At 50.6% G+C, this 20102-nt stretch overlaps 1 protein-coding gene across 2 annotated transcripts in view; it reads left to right on the forward strand.

Annotated features, from left to right (window-relative positions):
* The window catches only part of thada (THADA armadillo repeat containing), an 80894-nt gene that overhangs the window by 26390 nt on the left and 34402 nt on the right, over positions 1–20102 (forward strand). For both annotated transcript variants that reach the window (XM_064317958.1, XM_064317959.1), the window contains 3 exons: positions 775–866; positions 7750–7839; positions 10514–10645. In XM_064317958.1, coding sequence (XP_064174028.1) covers positions 775–866; positions 7750–7839; positions 10514–10645 — 314 coding nt within the window. The remainder of the gene's footprint in view (positions 1–774; positions 867–7749; positions 7840–10513; positions 10646–20102) is intronic.

The raw sequence follows: 20102 nt of genomic DNA on the forward strand, positions 1-20102 counted from the left end.
GTGGGGTGGGGTGAGGGTGGGGGGTGGGGGGGGGGTTGTTGCGAGATTTTTTGCTATCAGAACAGAGATCTCCGCTTTCCAAACATCTGCACGGCCGAAGTGAGGGATTGTGGGAGAAAATAAACCCAGCCAAAAATACCATTAGGGCTGGACTGCGAGAGCCGGGGCACCACAAACACTTCCAGGATTCCTGAAGGAGAGTAAATAAATAAGTACGTGCTGCTCTCCGGCTTGCTATGAAACATGAGAGCACGCGGGGAAGGGCTAGCCGTGCGCAAATAGCCGGGTCTGTTGGGGGGGGGGGGGTTCAGCAGCCATCTCCCGTAAACGGATGAAGGTGGCGTTTAGAGTCGATCGGATTAGAAACTGCGTCCCGACTGTGCTCCTGAAACTGTACCATTAGAGGCTGTGTCAAACTGTGCTTGTAATGAGTCACTGTTAGAGACTGTCAAACTGTGCTCGTAATGAGTCACTGTTAGAGACTGTCAAACTGTGCTTGTAATGAGTCACTGTTAGAGACTGTCAAACTGTGCTTGTAATGAGTCACTGCTAGAGACTGTCAAACTGTGCTTGTAATGAGTCACTGCTAGAGACTGTCAAACTGTGCTGGAGTCTCTCATAGACTTTCCAACTGCCCTTAGACACATCACCATTAGTCTGTCACCATCTGGGCTTCCTCACTCTTTCTGTCTTTCATACTAGTCCCTCACAGTCTTTCTCATACTCTTCCTCATTTTCCCTCTGTCACACTCTTCCTCCCTCTCTGTTGGGCAGGTGCGGAATTCCTCCACCCTCCTCTTCAGTACGCTGATCACCAGGATCTTTGGAGTGAAGAAGGGCAAAGATGAGCATTCCAAAAAGAACAGGTCTGTAACTCCCCCCAATCCCCCTGAAGCGCACACACACACACACACACACACACACAGCCCTCCATCACCACATGCAGATTGGCCCCCCTCCTACTCCAGGCTCGGCCATGCTAGGGTAGCACGGTGCATCACAAAAGCCCCCAAAAATCATGTTTCCCAAGCAGCCGCATCAGTGCTGGGAAGCGGCACTCGTATCTGAACAGACCCCTGTTGGCATGGCAGATTGCCATCCGTTGTGGGTGCTCGTACGCCAGTGCAGTCTGTAGGCATCACAATCGGCACAGCAGATGATGACCTTCGCGTACCAGAGAAGCTTGGCCACCAGGGGGCAGTGTAGTCCCACCAGCACAGCCCTTGGCCTGGCACGGGGCCCAGGCCTCGTCAGGGTAATCAATCACAGCTCCTCCGTTTATTTGCAGCAGATGTAAGTGATACATACAGTTTCCAACTTTAAATGTTGTTTATTTAAAGAATGCTGCCTTTTTACAAGATTGGCAAACATACTTTTTCTGTCTCCCTCTCTCTCCTCCCAGTTGTTCTACATCTGTGAAGGTCTCTCCCACTGCCCAGTGGCCTGTGTCTTCCTCTCTTCCTCTCTCTCTTCCTCTCGTTCTCACGAAGGTTTTTTCATGAGCGTAAGAGAAGCCTTGCTTTCTGTTCCTGTGTCAGGCCTGCCTTGTGCCGCAGTCCTGATTCACTCTCTCTCACACACACACACACACTTTCTCTCTCTCTCTCACAAACTCACACACACACACACACACACTCACACACACGCTTTCTCTCTCTCTCTCTGTCTCTCTCTCTCTCACAATGTCCCAATAAAAGGGTTTTTAAATCTCAAAATCTCTCTCTCTCAAACTCTCACACACACACACATATACACACTCACACACATGCTCTCTCTCTCTCTCACACACACACTTTTTCTCTCTCTCACAAACTCTCACACACACCCTCTCTCTCTTACACGCACACACAGATTTCGACAGGCTGACCCAGGACACTTTGATCTGTTACTCTATGGGGAGGACCAGAGCCAGACCAGTATGAGCACACCAGCACCCTGCCCTGATACCCCGGGCCCCTGCCCCCCCCCCCCCCCGCCCCTATCACTTTCTCCCTACGCCACGTGCAGATGCATCAGTGTGCAGATTGCGTGTGTCGCTGCTCGCCCCCTGTGTTCATCGCCCTGTCCCCCAGCGGTCTGTGTGAAATGCAGATGTTCTCCTGGTGGAGCTGTGAGCGGGCCAGGCCCCAGCAGCTCTGTGGTGACCCCGAGTTTTCAGTTTCTCCCGAGGTCAAACGTGCGGCTGTGTCGCTCGAGCCCTCACCTTCAGCTGCGCGGCGGAACGCTCCAGAGCGAGCGCACGCCTCACGACGGCCCTCCACCCCGACCTTTGACCCCGGCATCGGCGGTTACAGTGCGATGGGCGGCTGCTTTTCCAGCTTTCAGGCTCATTCCAGGGCGTAGAATGAGCCCCAGTAGCTGGAGGTGATGCGGGTGCCCCAGAGCATGCTGGGATGGGACAGGAACAGGTTTCAGTGTCTGGCTGCATGTGATTAGCTTCAAGTTTTGAACATGAATGCTGGGAGATGGGCCAAGCGTACCTTTCGCATACTGAATGCGTTACATTTTTAGATTCATATCACTCATATTAATCTGCGCCTTCATGGCAGCAGTGAGTAGCAGGTGGTGGGGAGTTAGTAGCCCTGAATGAGAGTCCAAGGTTCGAATCCCAGATGGGGTCTGGCTGTGCTCGCACCCTTGAGCGAGGTGTACTACCTCATTTGCACCTCTGTAAGGACTTCCCACTGTGCTAAATGGGTTACAGAACATCCTGCACATAGACCTGGGTATTTATTAAGCAAATTAATAATAAATGCCAAATGAGACGTCCACTACAAGCAGTTAATTATCTTCAGTGTTTTTTAACAAAATAACTGGATTTCCGCTGGTGAGTCAAAGATCTCAGGCTTGTTTTTTGCTGTTTTTTTATTTATTTTCTTGCATTTATATTTCCATGTTTAGCATGCGTTCCAGATATTCTGTGAAGGATCCAACGTTTTCCAGCGATAACTGTTAGAGTTCACTGTTTTTTTGGGCCCCCCTCTCTGCACTCCCCTGCCTCCCCCCCTGGGTTTCTCAGTCTGGCACGTATTATTCCTGTGGTTATTTGATTCTGTGTTTTGGGTGCAGTAAATCTGTTCTGACAGGCTGTCCACTCCAATGTCTGGCTGGACCCACGCGCTGTTTGGTCGGGCTGCGCTGTGTTTGGTCGGGCCGTGCTGTGTTTGGTCGGGCTGCGCTGTGTTTGGTCGGGCCGCGCTGTGTTTGGTCGGGCCGCGCTGTGTTTGGTCGGGCTGCGCTGTGTTTGGTCGGCCCGCGCTGTGTTTGGTTGTGGTTGGGCCACGGTCTTGCTGGTTCAGATTTGATCGCGACCGAGGAGGTGAACTGAATGGGACCCGCCGGGCGGTGCAAACCAGCCGCCACGCTTCAGAGAGACCAGGCCTGTCAGTATCAGAGACTGGCCTCCTGTAAACAAAGAGTGGGGCTGTGGTGTGTGTGTGTGTGTGTGTGTGTGTGTGTGTGTTACGTTTCAGGGTTACTTCTTGCTAAACATGAAACAGCCATTGTATATGCTTTTAGCAGTTCTTGTATTTTTTGTTTATGTTCTCCAAGAGGAAAAGGATTCAAGTATCACGGTGGAAGGAGAGCCCTGCTCTTAATTAAATGAAAAAGATATTTAGACTCTTTGGTTTCTTTTAAGTGCGTTGTCTATTCCCGGTCTTAGACTACGCTCGCGACTTCAAACAGTCCTTGATGGAATAGCTACAGTTTATGAAAAAAAAGAAAGTGCGGTAGTTTCATAAGCAGATTTATTTTCCGTTTGAGCGGTCGCAGACTCTGGGGGGTGTGTGGGAGAGCAGTACGCGCTGACCTGCTCGTCTGACCCTTACAATCTGCGGACCGGTGACCTTTGACCTCGTCCAGGATCACGGTTGACAGAATCCCAAAGCCTCCCTCAGGCGTCTGATGTCCCGCGGCCCCGCTCAGCCCTGCCAGTCAGTTTCATTGCCGCTAACTGGGCAGGTCAGCGTTGTTAAACGGGCAGGCAGCGTTACTGTCGGGAATGGGTGCACACAGTATCAAATGTGTCACCCTGGTAACGCTTCCTCTCAGTGGTTTTGCCTCAGCTTGGTAAGGCTTTTGTAAGAACTTTGTAGCTTAGCTGTGACTTTTTGGCAAGCTTCCTCTGAAAATGATCATTGAAAAGGACTGCTGTAGCTCAGTTTAACTGTGCAGACTGCTGTAGCTCAGTTTAACTGTGCAGACTGCTGTAGCTCAGTTTAACTGTGCAGACTGCTGTAGCTCAGTTTAACTGTGCCAGTGCAGACTGCTGTAGCTCAGTTTAACTGTGCAGACTGCTGTAGCTCAGTTTAACTGTGCCAGTGAAGACTGTTTTTAGCTCAGTTTAACTGTGCAGACTGCTGTAGCTCACTTTAACTGTGCAGACTGCTGTAGCTCACTTTAACTGTGCCAGTGCAGACTGCTGTAGCTCACTTTAACTGTGCAGACTGCTGTAGCTCACTTTAACTGTGCCAGTGAAGACTGTTTTTAGCTCAGTTTAACTGTGCAGACAGCTGTAGCTCACTTTAACTGTGCCAGTGCAGACTGCTGTAGCTCACTTTAACTGTGCCAGTGAAGACTGTTTTTAGCTCAGTTTAACTGTGCAGACTGCTGTAGCTCACTTTACCTGTGCCAGTGCAGACTTCTGTAGCTCACTTTAACTGTGCCAGTGAAGACTGTTTTTAGCTCAGTTTAACTGTGCCAGTGCAGACTGCTGTAGCTCACTTTAACTGTGCCAGTGCAGACTGCTGTAGCTCACTTTAACTGTGCCAGTGCAGACTGCTGTAGCTCAGTTTAACTGTGCCAGTGCAGACTGCTGTAGCTCACTTTAACTGTGCCAGTGCAGGCTGCTGTAGCTCAGTTTAACTGTGCCAATGCAGGCTGATATAGCTCAGTTTAACTGTGCAGGCTGCTGTAGCTCAGTTTAACTGTGCCAGTGCAGACTGTTGTAGCTCAGTTTAACTGTGCAGACTGCTGTAGCTCAGTTTAACTGTGCCAGTGCAGGCTGCTGTAGCTCAGTTTAACTGTGCCAATGCAGGCTGATATAGCTCAGTTTAACTGTGCAGGCTGCTGTAGCTCAGTTTAACTGTGCCAGTGCAGACTGCTGTAGCTCAGTTTAACTGTGCCTGGGTGTGTATTGACGGCCCTCATTCCTGCTGCTGTGCATGTTTCCAATACTGGCTCCAGTTCCCAGACTCCCTGCTCGTGTGCTGCCGGTTGGGCGTCTGTTTCGAGACAGGACCGTGGTGCGGGGGTCCCGTCAGTAACCGCTGATGGACGTGGTTACGGGGGTGGGGTGGTGGGCCCGCGACAGGGAGTGGTCAGGAAAATGAAAGCCGTTTAGCCCTAAATGCGCCCCTAATCCAAAGTGGAAGAATACGGGCCTTTGTCCTCAGTAACTGCTACCACATTGGGCCGTGTCACTCCCAATTTTACGCAGCGCGAGCGTTTTTCTGGTGCTGCTGCCGCACTTCCTGTGGCCCCGCCGCCGTATGGGGGGCCCCTGGCACTCAGAACAGTCCCCCGCTAAAGGACCGCGACATCCTTCAGCGCAGCGCGAGCTAAATGGAACCTGAAGGCAGAATAGTCGAGCGCTTGTGTGGTGTCACGATATTTCGGTTCAAATGTAAATAGCTAATTGATGCGCTGTGGATTTAAGCCAGTGGTTTTCTATGCTTTCTACGCCCAGAACCCACTTGATGAGGGAATATGTGGCCCACCTCTATAATGTAGCTTTATGTATATCCAGGCATGGAAGCCAAATGCTGTAGCCCATCTCAGATCTTCTACCTACACGCTGTAGCTACTGCGGTGCATGCAACAAGCGCGGTGTTTAATTTGGTCCAACGCGATTGTTAATCGGGACGCTGGAAAGTGCGCATTGAGCGTTTTTTTTTTTGTGTTTCTTGTGATTTTTCCATCTCCTCCGTGACCCACCCGTGGTTCTACATCTTCATTTTGGAAACTGCAGGTTTAAACGAAGGTGGAAAGGAAAGTGTGACGTGATTTCGGGGGCGAGGTGAGCGTGGGACGGGGCCGGGGTTGGGCGGACTCTCGGGAGGAAACCCCCTCTGGGCGCTTCTGTGTTCGGTGGCCAGTGCGATGACACTTTCTGCGGTTTAACGGAAAGACCCGTCCCATCGCTTCACGGTTGGTGTCGGGGCCTGTGTGCTGTGTCTGTTCACTGTGGTTCAGACCGGTGTTTATCGCCACTGTGCGGGGCTCTGTGTCCCTGTGTTCCTGATGACACAGTGCACTTATTGATGTTCTACTTTTGCACAAATTACCCAGCCTACAGGCATTCGCTTTCCTTCACAACTACACAACCTCCTTCTGTGCAGTTACTCTAATGGCATTCACATGTTCCTTTATAGGGACACAATGCAATAGAATGTGCATTTCATGTAAAAAAATAAAATGAAATTTATGTGGGGTGTGAAATTATGCTGAAATTGTGGAGGGAAAAAAAGAGAAATTGACAGCGGTTCTACTGGGAGAGGGGGGGCGGTTGCCATAGGGATTAGCCCCATCCATTCTAGTCCAGGCCTGGCAACAGTGCTTTGTAACATATAAAATTTTAGGCAGAGCAATGTTTGTCAGACTCGTGTTAAATGAATCCAATAAAATAAATGCCTGGAATTATTGCACTTTCATATAGTCAAATGGACCAACTGTCATCTCCACCACCTACTCCAGTTGACTTTGAAGCCTGTTTGAAAACCCAGAGGCATATGGAAGCTACAGAGTGAGTGTGATTGCCGTGCTCGGTTCAGTTTGGTTGGCCTGCGGGCGATGGTACCAGGGCAGGCCTCGTGGGGGAGGTCCAGCCGGCGAATCGGTCCACACTGCCGGATCAGTGGTTTGCTCCAAATGTGCTGCTTTCTAAGGAATAAACAAACATAAAACATGAACTTTGTTTCTCTCCTGGTTAACATCAAAATCATAAAAACAGGCCTCCTCCTAATGAGGCCTTTATAGGGCTGTAAAGCTTTGATATTTAAGGAAGTGGTTGGGCAGCCAGACCTCGGATGTTACTCGTTTCTGTTTCTCTCTCCTCTTCCCTCCCTTCTGCCCCCGTCTTGCTTCTCATTTTCTCCTGCCTTCTTTCCCATCTCTTTCTCCTCTTTCTATGTGTTATATCACCCACACACACACAGGCACATACACACACACACACAGGCACACACTGTGTCTTCTGAACAGGTTGACTGCGGAAGGTTATGGGTTGGCTTTCACATGTAATTAGCGAACAGTTAGTCGGCTTATGTAACTGGGGGGTGAGGTACAGAGCCCACTCCTCATGACTGGGACAGTTTGAGGTGAAGAAAAATTTGGAAGATTCAGGCAGTGCTCATTTGCAAGGTTATTCTGTTCACAGGCCCTCCGATATGACCGTCAACAGATGGCCAGGGTTTTATTTTTAAAAAATACATTCCAAATAAATTTGAAAAGATCAAATTTAGCACAGCTTTGCCTTCGCTGCTGTCGGTTGTTTACGGAGCGCTATCTTGTAAGTTTGACCTTTAAAATTGTTATTCCGCCTGGATTGTGAAGATTAGACTAAAAAAAGACACCTTGCACTGCCCTCTGGAACAGTTCCTTTTGTTCTTCCAGTACAGACTTAGATTCAGGAAAGCTTCTCTGACCTCAGTGGCCCAATGCATGTTGTACCATAATGGAAGGTCCCCACAAATCAGCCTTCCTGGCCAATTGGGTGTAAGTGTTCTCTTCTCTCTGCCCCCTCTCTAGGATGACGGGACGGGAGTTTTTTACCCGCTTCCCTGCCCTCTACCCCTTCCTGCTGGGACAGCTGGAGGAGGCCGCCGGGTCTGTGGACAGGTGAGGGGGGTCTGGGGAGCACGTGGGGGGGCGGGGGAACACTTCTGGGACATATGGGGGGTTGGAGTAGGGGGAGGGTTTTGGGGGGAAACTCCTGACTGCCTTCCTGTTTTTCTCCTCTGCCTGTTTCTCCCGGGCCCTTAATTAAGAGCTCATTAAAGCGGCTTCATTAAACTTTGTTGCCCGAATTCCAGCGGACCGACCAACGGTTTCCCGGAGGTGATGGGACCGATAAGGCGAACGCCCGCAGGACCGCGCCGCCATGGGAGCGGCGGTCACGCGGTCCGTCCCTTCATGTGCTGACCACGCTCATCTGGTTACGTCCCGGAGCCGACGTCTGTCCGTCCAGCTCTTAACCTCTCAAACCCATCAGAGGAAACAGAAAGGGGAAAAACAAAACTTGGAACGAGATCAGGCACTTTGTCAACATCGTCTCCAAATGCAACCCGTTGTTTTGATGGATCTCCAGTCTGAGTCATTCAGTAACCCCCCCCATGCCCCTGCGCGATTCTCTGAATCGGCCATTTCCCATGACTTGTCTGTGCCTGTGCCAAGCGTCTCACAGGGAGAGCGTCCCCGTTGTGTCCCTGTGTGAATCATGCCACCAGCCCGACAGAGGGGGTTTTTGATGGGCTTATAAAAGAGATTCTGGGGTTTTACTGTTTGCCAGTCGTGGGGGGGAAATTAAGCAGGCTGAGATGAGGGCAGAGCGCTTTCCCTCTGTGTTTTTCTCCCTGGTATCTGGGCCTCGTTAACGTGCCCCACGGCGTTATCGCTCACGGTTGGGTGTTGGGGAGGGTGGGTGAGCTGTGGGAACTGTGCGCCAGACTTGTTGACCTCAGTCGCCGTTTCGTTAGCCACTTCAAGGTCAGCTGGGGTTTTTCTCAGGGAAAAAAAAGATAAAGGACAAGTTGGGGTCATCTGTCTGTGTCACTGAAGCACCCAAATTAACTTTTTTTTCTCCAAATAGTTGTTGGGGCAATTTTCCAGCTTGGACCTTGGTTTAACTTCCAGTCTGATGGGCAGTCTCCCCCCCCCCCCACTCTGTGGTGATAACTCTTCGGAGGGGGTTGCCAGTATTTGAGAAATGGCAGCCAAGTTATGTCCTATTACGGTCAGATGTGGTTTGACAGCCCAACCTGGAACGCTCCAGGAACTCTATGGTCGTTGTTTCTTCTGACCTGGATCCAGAAGGTTCTGAGTCCTGCCTGGTTTGGATCTGGCTGCCAGTTCAGTGATCGATGGGTCTTTTGGGTAGGCATGGGTAGGGATCTGTAGGGTAGGGTAGTATAACGGTTAGGGAACTGGACTTATGACCAAGGTGTTGCAGGTACAAACCCCAGCTGGGGCCCTGTGCTTGTGCCCTTGAGCGCGATACTTAATATTGCTTCAGTAAATCCAGCTGTGTAAATGTATTGCATGTAATAATGTTAGTGGTGCGTGGCTGACGGCAAAGTACACCATAATAAAATATTAGCAGAAATAACAGTGAATAATTATCTAAATGGAGTTGCAATTGCCCTCCTGTGTCTCTGTTGCCCTCTCTCTTCCTGTTTGTACTCCCTCTCCTCTCCTCTCTCCCCCTCTCTCCTGCACTGAGACCCGGGCTGGGGTGAAGCACCGGCCCTGGTCACGTCTTGGCGCTCTCCAGCGCTTCGATGACATCACCCTCAGGTCCAGAGGCCAGCGCTGTGCCCCCCCGTGCCCCCTGCCAAAACAACAGTGAAATGGGACACTGAACGCCTTACGCAGGCCATAATTAGCCAGCTATTACATTCCCCCATATCTGCGATCGTATGGCCGCCCTCAGGGAGCCCTCGTGATTGGAGGGTTCGCGGTGTTTTATTTAATAATTGAGGAATGAAAAGCAAAACCCGCAGAGCTATTGATTCACATTTGGCCCGGGAAAGGTGCTGGGCTATTAAAAAATCACGGCTTGAGAATAGCCAGCCTCTCGGCTGAAAGAATGTCCTCTCTTCCCACATTTTTTTATTTTTTAGTTTTTTGGGGAGGGAGGCTATATTCCTGTATGTGTGATGTGGTTTTATTCTTTTTTTTTTTTTTTTCTGTTTTGTATCGCTGGTCAGTCTCTTGCACTGAAGTGTAAAAAGGCTCTTGGCAGTAGAGCTGGCTTTCCTCTCTGCGTGAGGCAGCTATCCCCAAACTGGAGCTTTTCCACTGCAGCTGTGTGAGCTAGTCTTACCGCCTCCCATTTTACCCACCGTCCTCTCTGTTTCCTGTCTCGCACCCTTCCCCTCTCTCAAGCCTTCTCTCTCATCTCTCTCCCTGCGTATGAGGTTATGCTTCACTCTTCTTTTATCAATGTGTTTTTATTCTGAATGCCCATCCCTCTGTATCACTAGTTTTAAACTTTTTTATATCGTCACCCAAATTAGAAATGCTTTGTAATATCTGGACCCAAATTAGAAGTCTTGTGGTTTTCCAGGACCCGTCATGTACACAAACTTGCATAGCTTAGTGGACTGCAGACTCATTCTGTGACCCACCTCATACACTTCCATGACCCATTTTGGGTCCCGACCCTTGGTATAAGAAGCACTGGTCTATGTGGTGGGAAATGGGCTGGTGTTAGGAGGAGGCTCATTCCAGGTGTGTTCTGATTCTGTGTTGCTCCCTGCTGACCACCCTGCTGGGCCCTCCTCCTCCTCTGCAGCGACTCCGGTGAGGTGAAACTGCACCCGAGCCTCTTCCTCTTGCTGCTGATTTTGGGGCGTCTGTACCCCTCGCCCATGGACGGCTCCTCCTCGCCCCTGGGCCTGGCCCCCTTCATGCCATTCATAATAAGGTGAGTCTCCAAAATGGCGGTGTTTTGCGAGTAGTTTATCATTTGTTGAGAGCACCCCTGAAACGTAGCCAGTCCTGCCTGCCCTTACACATGACAAAGCCCCAATATGCATTCTGAGCTGCTGACCTCACTTTCATCCTTAGTCCCATGGCAGGGTAAAATGAATGAAAAACTGTGTTACTGCTGTGTTAATCTAACAAAAGGTACACTGCATTTCCCAAAGTATGTAGACACCTGGCCATCACACCCATATATACATGTTGAAGACCTCTTTCCAAAACCATGGGCATTAATATGGAGTTAGACCCCCCTTTGCTGCTGTAACAGCCTACACTCTTCTGGGACGGCTTTCCAGTAGCTTTTGGAACATGGCTGCGGGGATTCACTTCAAATCAGCCACAAGAGCATTAGTGAGGTTGGGCACTGATGTTGGGCGTAAGGCCTGGCTCGCAGTCAGCATTCCAGTTCATCCCAAAGGTATTTCATGGGGTATTTTTGTGCACAGCGCATTGTCATGTTTAAACAGGAAAGGGCCTTCCCCAAACTGTTGCCAGAAAGTTGGAAGCGCACAAATTTCTAGAATGTCATTGTATGCTGTAGCATTAAGATTTCCCTTTACTGGAACTAACGGGCTTCACCAAAACCATGAAAAACAGCTCCTGACCATTATTCCTCCTCCACCCTAACTTTACAGTTGGCACTATTCGGGCCAGTACAGTTGGCACTATGCGTTCTGCCAAACACAGATTCGTTCGTCAGACTGCCAGATAATGAAGTGTGATTCATCACTCCAGAGAACGCGTTTCCACTGCTCCAGAGTCCAATGGCGGTGTGCTTTACAGCACTCCAGCCATCGCTTGGCATTGCTCATGGTGATCTTAGGCTTGTTTATGGCTGCTCGGCCTTGGAAACCCATTTCATGAAGCTCTTGACAAACAGTTTTTGTGCTGACCTTGTTTCCGGAGGTAATTTGCAACTCTAGTGAGTATTGCAACCGAGGACAGATGATTTTTACACATTACACGCATCAGTACTTGGCAGTCCCGTTCTGTGAGCTTGTGTGGCCTGCTGCTTCGTGGCTGACCTGTTGTTTGCTCCTATACATTTCCACTTTACAATAACAGCATTTAAGGTTCACTGGGGGCAGCTTTAGCAGGGCAGAAATTTGATAAACTGTCTTGTTGGATTGGTGGCATCCTATGACAGTGTCACGTTGAAAGTCACTGAGCTCTTCAGTGTGAGCCGTTCTACTGCCAATTTATGCATCTGTTAGCACTGGGTGTGGCTGAAATAGCCAAAAACACGAATAAGAATGGGGTGTCCACATACTTTTGGAAATGTAGTGTAGCTTGGTTTGTTTCTTCTGAGTTATAAATACCTTTTTAAAATTATGTTTATTTTAACATTTTATGCTTGCCAAAAATCTGCGCTTATTTGACTTTGTAATACAATTTCCATCCAATACAGTTTCACCAACTCGTATGCAATGATTTTGCAGTGAGCTTTGGGAGCTTGAGGCATGGGAAACTCAGAAATGGCTGCTTACACACTTTTTAAATAAAGGTCAGAAGATTGGAACATCAGATTGACTCTTCAGATAGCCCCAGACAAGTACCCACCAGCGTACAGATGACTGATTTTGTAATTGCAAAGATTGTGACAAGTAGCCGAGAACATGAATGCCAATGTACATCTGCTTTTCATATAGAACAGGAGCTTCTTGTTTGGTTCTTCTTTGTGTCATCAGAGGTAAGTTTTATAAATCTTGGGGTAGCTATCTCTTCGGAGTGGAGTCGGGTGTTTTGTAGGCACAGCGTGTGCCTCAGTGTCTCACGCTGCATCCTGATTCCATCACTGGAGATTATCTCCGCTCCTCCTGATTGGTCGGCACTACCAGCCGACGGATGGGAACCGCGTTCCGACGTTCCCGTCTGTACATTTTTTACATTTCTGTGCGGACGAGCCCGAAAACGTTTTTGGAATGGGTTCCTCGCCATCTGCTACTGCCAACAAACAGGCCCGGGAGACCGCCCCTCGGTCCAGTGCCCTCGGCCAATGGGAGATGGAGCTCGCCAAAGCCCACTGTGGGAGGGAGCCAATCACACGCAAGAAAGTTATCTTCTGTCCTATTATTGTAGAAGTCAGGTGTGTTCTCCCGGAACGCCTTGTGATAAAGTTTAGGGAAAGCAGCAGTGAAGAGATTACAGAAGGAAGGAAGGCTGTGAATTTCACTCCGCCTCGGGTGAGGTTAGCACACGGTGTTCAGGGCCGGAACACACAACACCATTTAGAAAGGGAAGTCTGCATCTCCCACACACACACACACACACACACACACACACACACACACACACGAAAGCTCACAGCAACAGATACATGTGGCCAACCAAGTAAAGAGGGCTCATCTGCAATGCCTTGGCCCAGCGGCTCATAAAACTGATATTTTATTCTGTACCGAGGATGATGTATGTTACATGTAATAGTGGTACAGCGTGCTGTACTCTATGTACCCTTGTGAGATGGGCCCCTGCCCTGGCTTTGGGAGCGTAAGGATGTGCACTCCGAGTCATTTTGCTGACCTTACGCTGCCTGCAGCACTTAAGCTTTGCGCCCTGTGCATTAGGGTGATGGAGTGCGTATCGTGTCAGGGGAAGACTGATGGGGGGGTTTAGGAGCAGCAGATCAGGGTACAGCAGTCGGTGCGAAACAGCACATTGTGTGCTAGAGAAGGAACCCCAGAGGTTTGTTGGTAGTGCCGTCAAAGACAGTGAGATGTTTAAAGGCCTTGCTGGGTGTTTTTAAGTACTGGGGTGTAATGGTAACACAGGTGCTGGTGCCCTGTTAAAATTCAGTTGTGCTCACCAAAACCAGCCCACTGATTTGCCATTGTAATGCAGTTTAGTCAGGCCTGGATTTTGTGGTCTTTGAAGGACTGTGTGGGACTGAGGACTGTGAGTACGTGTGCAGTTGTTTGGGGAGGGGGTGTTCAGAGTTCAGGTCTTGTAGGTTATCGCTGCGCTCAGGCATGTGATCTGTAACATGGATGCGTGTTGGGGAGCGTTGAGGGCCTTATAGAGTGCATGGAAGGCAAGGCTGCACAGGTCTGAAGGTAGTGAGAGAGTTTGTGCTCCAGAATGTTTTGTGAGTGTGGCAGGTGTTGTTTTCCTTTATTTGGAAGCTGGCGGATTGGAGGTCTGGCTCTACCATGCTGACCTGGAATTTTCCACATGGCACAAGCCATCAACCTTCATACCCCCCGCTACTGCCCCCCCCCCCCCTCAAGTGCTCTGCATAACTGAGGCTTGGCACCAAAGGAAACCTGTCCAGATCACTGCCTAGTGCACCTTGCCTAGTGCCGTGTCCTTTGGTGCTGTTTGTTGTGTGTGTGTGTCAGCAGCTGTGCCAGGGGTGTGTGTGTGTGTGTCAGTGTGCGGGTGTATGTGTGTGTGTGTGTGTGTGTGTGTGTGTCAGCATGCGTGTGTGTGTGTCAGCGTGTGTGTGTGTGTGTCAGCGTGCGGGTGTGCGTGTGTGTGTGTGTTTGTGCGCGTGTGTGTGTGTGCGTGTGTGCGTGTGTTTGTGTGTCTGTGTGTGCGTGTGTTTGTGTGTGTGTGTGTGTGTGTCAGCGTGCGTGTGTTTGTGTGTGTGTGTGTGTCAGCGTGTGTGTGCGTGTGTTTGTGTGCGTGTGTGTGTGTGCGTGTGTGTGTGTGTCAGCGTGTTTGTGTGCGCGTGCAGGTGTGTGTGTGTGTGTGTGTGTCAGTGTACGGGTGTATGTGTGTGTGTGTGTGTGTCAGCATGCGTGTGTGTGTGTCAGCGTGTGTGTGTGTGTGTCAGCGTGCGTGTGTGTGTGTGTGCGTGTGTGTGTCAGTGTGTGCGTGTGTTTGTGTGTGTGTGTGTGTGTCAGCGTGTGTGTGCGTGTGTTTGTGCGTGTGTGTGTGTGTCAGCGTGTGTGTGTGCGTGTGTTTGTGTGTGTGTGTGTGTCAGCGTGTGTGTGTGTGTGTGCGCGTGTGTGTGTTTGTGTGCGTGTGCGTGTGCGTGTGTGTGCTGGTTTCAGCCCTCCCGCTCCTCCTACTCATCTGTATATCATTGGCCTTTGATGTGATGTTTGCGCTCCTCAGCTTGACTGTTCCACACCACCCTGAGTGTGACCCTCTCCCTCTCTCCCACATCGGTATTCAGTCATATTTCTGCCCTTATCGGCCCGCGTTAACGCAGAGAGGAGCAGGAGGATCAGGAGGAGTGCACTGACTGATTGGATGGCTGATTGGGCGTGGCACGGCAGGTTCTGCCCCGCCCGCTCTGTGCCAGGGACTGAAGGAGGGAGGGATGGGTCAGTTCGGGCCTTGGGTCTGGAATGTAGCTTCATTTTACAGATAAGATGAGTCAGACTTCAGTCATGGTTCAAGTACAAGAAAGCTTATTAACGTGTTAACAAACGTGTGTGTGTGTGTGTGTGTGTGTGTGTGAGGGTGGTGCTCCAGAGTAGAGTGTGCTCTCGCTGACTGGAGTAGCTCACCAGCACCCAGCACAACACACACCAGTCAGTCCTGTCCCCACTGCTCAGAGTAGGCTGCCTGGCAAGCAGCCGTTACAGAGTCCCAGCCTTGTGTGGAAACCGTGGTTCAGAGTTTTGGGCAGGGATGGATCAATTGAGGGTGGGGGGGGAGAACAAAAGCTTGTGGGAATATGGGAAGCCAAGTTTAATATAGTGCAGTAAAATTGTGACAAATGGGCTGATCGCACAACAGTGGCTAAACATGTAGCCTTGTGTCTGTTAGGTGTGAATGTTGATGTTTTTTCGGTTCAGGCCGATAAGCTGTGCTAACTAGTTTGCGATCTGTTGGCTAAACTGATAGCAGATGAATTCATTAATGGGTGGATATTAGTGGGTCTGTGGATGGAGTTGGGCTGAAAGACAGACAAACGTTTGTTTAGAGTGAGAGTCAGACGGGTAGAGGGTTGTTTAAATGGTTAAAGTCTGTCGGGGAACGTGCTGGTTGGCTGGCTGGCCTGTACATGCGGAGGTATGCATGCACATCCACTCAAATGAAGCCCACATGTACGAGACGTTAAATATAGTTTGGCCCCCAGACTTCACCCCCCCTCCCCACCACCACCAGGCTTGTGTACGTGACTGGCAGTCTGATGTATATCGATCTCTGGAACCCAGGGCCTTCTGAAGTTATTTTAAGTCTGGCACAGTCTTGCACCTGATTAATCGCTCATCTCTCTTGTCTTTTTTTTTTTTTTTGGTTCTTTCTGCCCTCCTCATCCTCCTCTCTGTCTCTCTTCTTCACCTCCTCCTCTAGTTTTCACTTCACTGCATTTTCCCTATTCTTTCCATCTTAGAAATTTTGCCCTGCCAGCTGTGTTTCAGTTGGGCCTGTGTGTCTGACTCTTGTTGCGACCGACCCCTTTCAACCTGGGTCCTTAACCGTCTCCTAACAGTCCGGTCCAAACGGTCCTCGCGTGTTGTGGCACACATGATTCTGGGACCGCTCGAGCTCTGTCGGCTTTGTGTGGTTAACAAACGGACGGTGACCTCACGGGTTTCGTGCGGAGGTTCTGAGCGGAGCTTAATTGTGTAATGGTTCTGGAGCGCGCTCTGTTCTATTCTCGGGCTCATTTAATGATGAAAATGAGGATGATGCTTTGGGCTCAAGACTGTTCCCAAGGCCGCCCCCCCCCCCCCTCACCCCCACCCCCACCGCTCTTCCTAAGTGAACGGAATGTTCCCGTTTCTGGTATCAATATCAGCACACGGAGAGCAGGGCTCAAGTTTTCATCTGTTGGACGGGGCGAATCTGAAAAACAGCAGCAGAGAAACCAGAAATCTTTTCCTCCGAAACCGTGTCCAATGAATCCCGCTGTCCGCCTCCCGAGCACCCAGACCTTGACTTTGTTCTCGATAACGAGCGAAAAGATAGAGAAACTGAGCTGGAGCGGACCTGCCAGGCGTTTTCGGTGAGGTCACGGCGGGTATGGTTGCCGATAACGACGGCGGTTTAATTAGAGAGCCTTTGACTGGGGTCTGCGTGTCCTGTTGCGCCAGCCTCCCTCGTTCTCCAGCCAGCTGTCAGTTTCGGGCGAACCCTTCTCCCCACGTCCGCTTCCTGTACGGCCAACACGAGACCCGGCAGCCGGCCAGTGCCACCGTAGCCTTCGCCGCTGTCGACGCCGGCAGAATTCTGGTATCTGGTACCGAGGGTTATGCGATGATCCTTATTCCATTCCATAAATTTCATTGCCCCTGTCGTACACACAGGCTTGTCTCACCAGCAGTGAATTCTGGGATATCGCAGGCAGTGGAACGCTGCCCTCCGTGATTCACATCCTGCTGGCCGGTGCTTCAGTCTGCCTCGCAGGGGCCCAGCCGAAGCGCCGCAGTCACTGCATCGCAGGAGCGCAGTCGCTGCATCGCAGGAGCGCAGTCGCTGCATCGCAGGAGCGCAGTCGCTGCATCGCAGGAGCGCAGTCGCTGCATCGCAGGAGCGCAGTCGCTGCATCGCAGGAGCGCAGTCACTGCACGCAGACGCAGCACTGATCGCAGAGCGCAGTCGCTACATCGCGGAGCGCAGTCGCTACATCGCAGAGCGCAGTCACTGCTCGCAGGAGCGCAGTCGCTAATCGCGGACGCAGTCACTGCATCGCAGGAGCGCAGTCGCTGCATCGCAGGAGCGCAGTCGCTACATCGCAGGAGCGCAGTCACTGCATCGCAGGAGCGCAGTCGCTGCATCGCAGGAGCGCAGTCGCTACATCGCTGGAGCGCAGTCGCTGCATCGCAGGAGCGCAGTCGCTACATCGCAGGAGCCGCTGGTGCACGCCGAAACGCGATTGTTCCTGCCGACCGCGACCCTTCCTCTAGAGCAATCTCTTAGCCAGATGAGCTGTCGGGCAGCACCACTATGTGGCTAATTCCTTAGCTTCTGTCAGTTAGCAGTGCCTGAGCGCTAGTGAATGCAGTGCAATGAAGCTACCATGCTAATGTAGCATTAATGGGGCTTCAGGTTAGCCTGATGGGTATTAACCACTTGGCTTTCAGAGAGAACAACTGGCTGACCTGTGAGGCAACAAGTTGTTTATCTCCAGCTAAGAGGGTAAACCGGCCCCTTCAGGCATGGAAGGCTGTCTGAACTCAAAGAAAAACTGACCTCTTCTAATAAATAGGATTTTGGGTCCCTGGTTACTTTTTTTTTTTTTTTTTTTAATTAACTGGAAGCATTGTGGTCTTGCAAGAACAGACGCATTTGTGCATTTTTAAATTGGTTCTTTTAAAATGAGTTGTTTTTAAAGGCACTTTCGCTCTGGAGAAATTTGAGTGCCCCATTCACCCAGGTGCCCGCCTGCCCACCGCTTCCCAGAGGAATAGTTTCAAATGTTGCCCCCCCTCCTCCCACCCCCTCAGTCCTGAGTCTTGGCCCAAACCCCCTTGAGTATCGGACAGCTCCGTTTCTAAAATTACACCCCTCCAAACTGTCATTTCCTCTCCAAAGAGTTTTAATGGGACAAATTAGTGATGATAGTTAGCATATGGGGCTGAGCTGGGCTAGATTAGTTTTAAGAGTATCATGTACGGTTTAGAACGAAACCGGAGATGCTGTTTATAAGTGAGGCTGTGGTCATTCGGACCCCAAGACCTGCATTAGCCCTGGTCCCGTGTCTGTCTGTCTGTCTGTCTTCCTCTCTCCGTCGGTCTTGAAAGCTGGCTTAAAGCTGTTTTAGCCCAGTGCTAAGACACCTGCTTCAACTTATCAGTGGCTTCATTGAAGGCCCTGATTAGTTAATCTGTTGAATTGGGTGTCGTACTGCTGGGGTAAAACAAAAACCTACATTCATACCTTATACCAGAGGGGTGTCTAATCTTTTCAGATAAGATTGGACACCCCTCTGGTATACGGTATGAATGTAGGTACTTGTTTCCTGTAACAACTTTTATAGATCATGTAATACAGCTGTCATCTCCCAATGGAAAACCGCTCGTTTTCAACATACCTTCTGCGAAATTATAGACATTTCATGCCGTAAGCGAATACAGTGATAAATATTTCTCTTATTTTAATTTTGGCAGACTCGAGGATCAGTAAAAAAGTCTTTTTTGCTCTATTTTAAAGCATGTTCCTGTTTGTCATGTGCAGTGTGCCATGCAGATAGATGGCGGTTATTGGCGGCGTTGCTTGGCGTAGACCATGTGAGAATGCCGACCCCCTCAATCCTTCCCATCGTTCCGTATCAACGCCCGGTGTCATTAGGGGGATCTGGTGTCACTGAAACCTTGAAACTGTGCCCCCCCCCCCCTCCTCACTGCTGGTCAGCAGACATCTGAAGAAGCATGTAGCCGGGGACGTGCTTATAAACATGTCCCCCCCCCCCCCACTCTGAAAGACAGGCTGCATGTCTTCATCGCATCACATTGCATTCTCATTGTCCTCCCCCCCCCGGCCCCACGCCGCCCCCCGCCCGGATTGATGTCCTTCTTTTTGCGGAGTTGGAACCCTTGCCGATTTTTTGATTTAGCCGACGGTAAAACCGCTCAGCCCACCGGGTCGTCACGCGCCGCTGAGAGGATGCTGAAACGCCAACGCCAGCCTAAACTCCACCGCCCCCCCCCCCCCCCCCCCCCCCCCCCTCCCTGCTGACTGGCCCGTGTAAAAGAAATGAGAGATTTTATCTGCGGTGCGGTTCGACGGGCTCATCTGGCTGTAAACAGTTCCATGTGGGGCTTGGTGCTCGAGGCGCTGTGCAGTCACGGCGACCAGACGAATGGGAATTGGAGGGGGCTTGGATTGGGGGGGAGGGGGCGGTGTTGCTCCATGGTTGGACCCCTGAGTGTCACACAGACCCCCTCGGAGCGACCCCGCCTTTCTCACCCCCTCTCTCCCCGTCTTCATGTGAGTGTCCCGGGCAGCTCTTTTAAATAGGTATACACAGTATTTTTAGGCCGATTTGTTCCATAGCTGTCATACTGTTTGTTACAGTATCTGAAATGGTTTTTGTGATTTGTGTGATGGCTGGCATCACAATCTCACACTCTCTCTCCACACGAATGCATGCATGCACGCACGCACACACACACGCTTGCTCGGTCTGTCCCAGGTTCAGTGCGAAGGCCTTAATTGGCATGCCAAAAAAAGGTCTGCTTTTGCCGGATCGCTCTGGTTGCGCAGTCTAGCGTTACATGGAAGTGAAGTCGGAATGCGATGCGATGTGAAAGAAATACGCTGGCTAACTCGGGAAAGGTAAATGTCATTCAAGTACAACCGGGCCCTTTGTACATTTTAGGAAAAGGTCTCGGTGAAATATATTACTTGGAAACCATTTACCTGCAGCAGTGGGCTGCTGTTGGCTTGTTTGGCTGCAGTTTATGGAGCACCTGATCCCCTCCTGTTTCTGTTTCAGTCTGCCTCCTTTGCTCTTTATTCCACTACAGTTTTATCATACAGATGATCCTTTTACTGCAGTG

This window comes from Anguilla rostrata, chromosome 18 (genome assembly GCF_018555375.3).
Source record: "Anguilla rostrata isolate EN2019 chromosome 18, ASM1855537v3, whole genome shotgun sequence".
Taxonomy (NCBI): domain Eukaryota; kingdom Metazoa; phylum Chordata; class Actinopteri; order Anguilliformes; family Anguillidae; genus Anguilla; species Anguilla rostrata.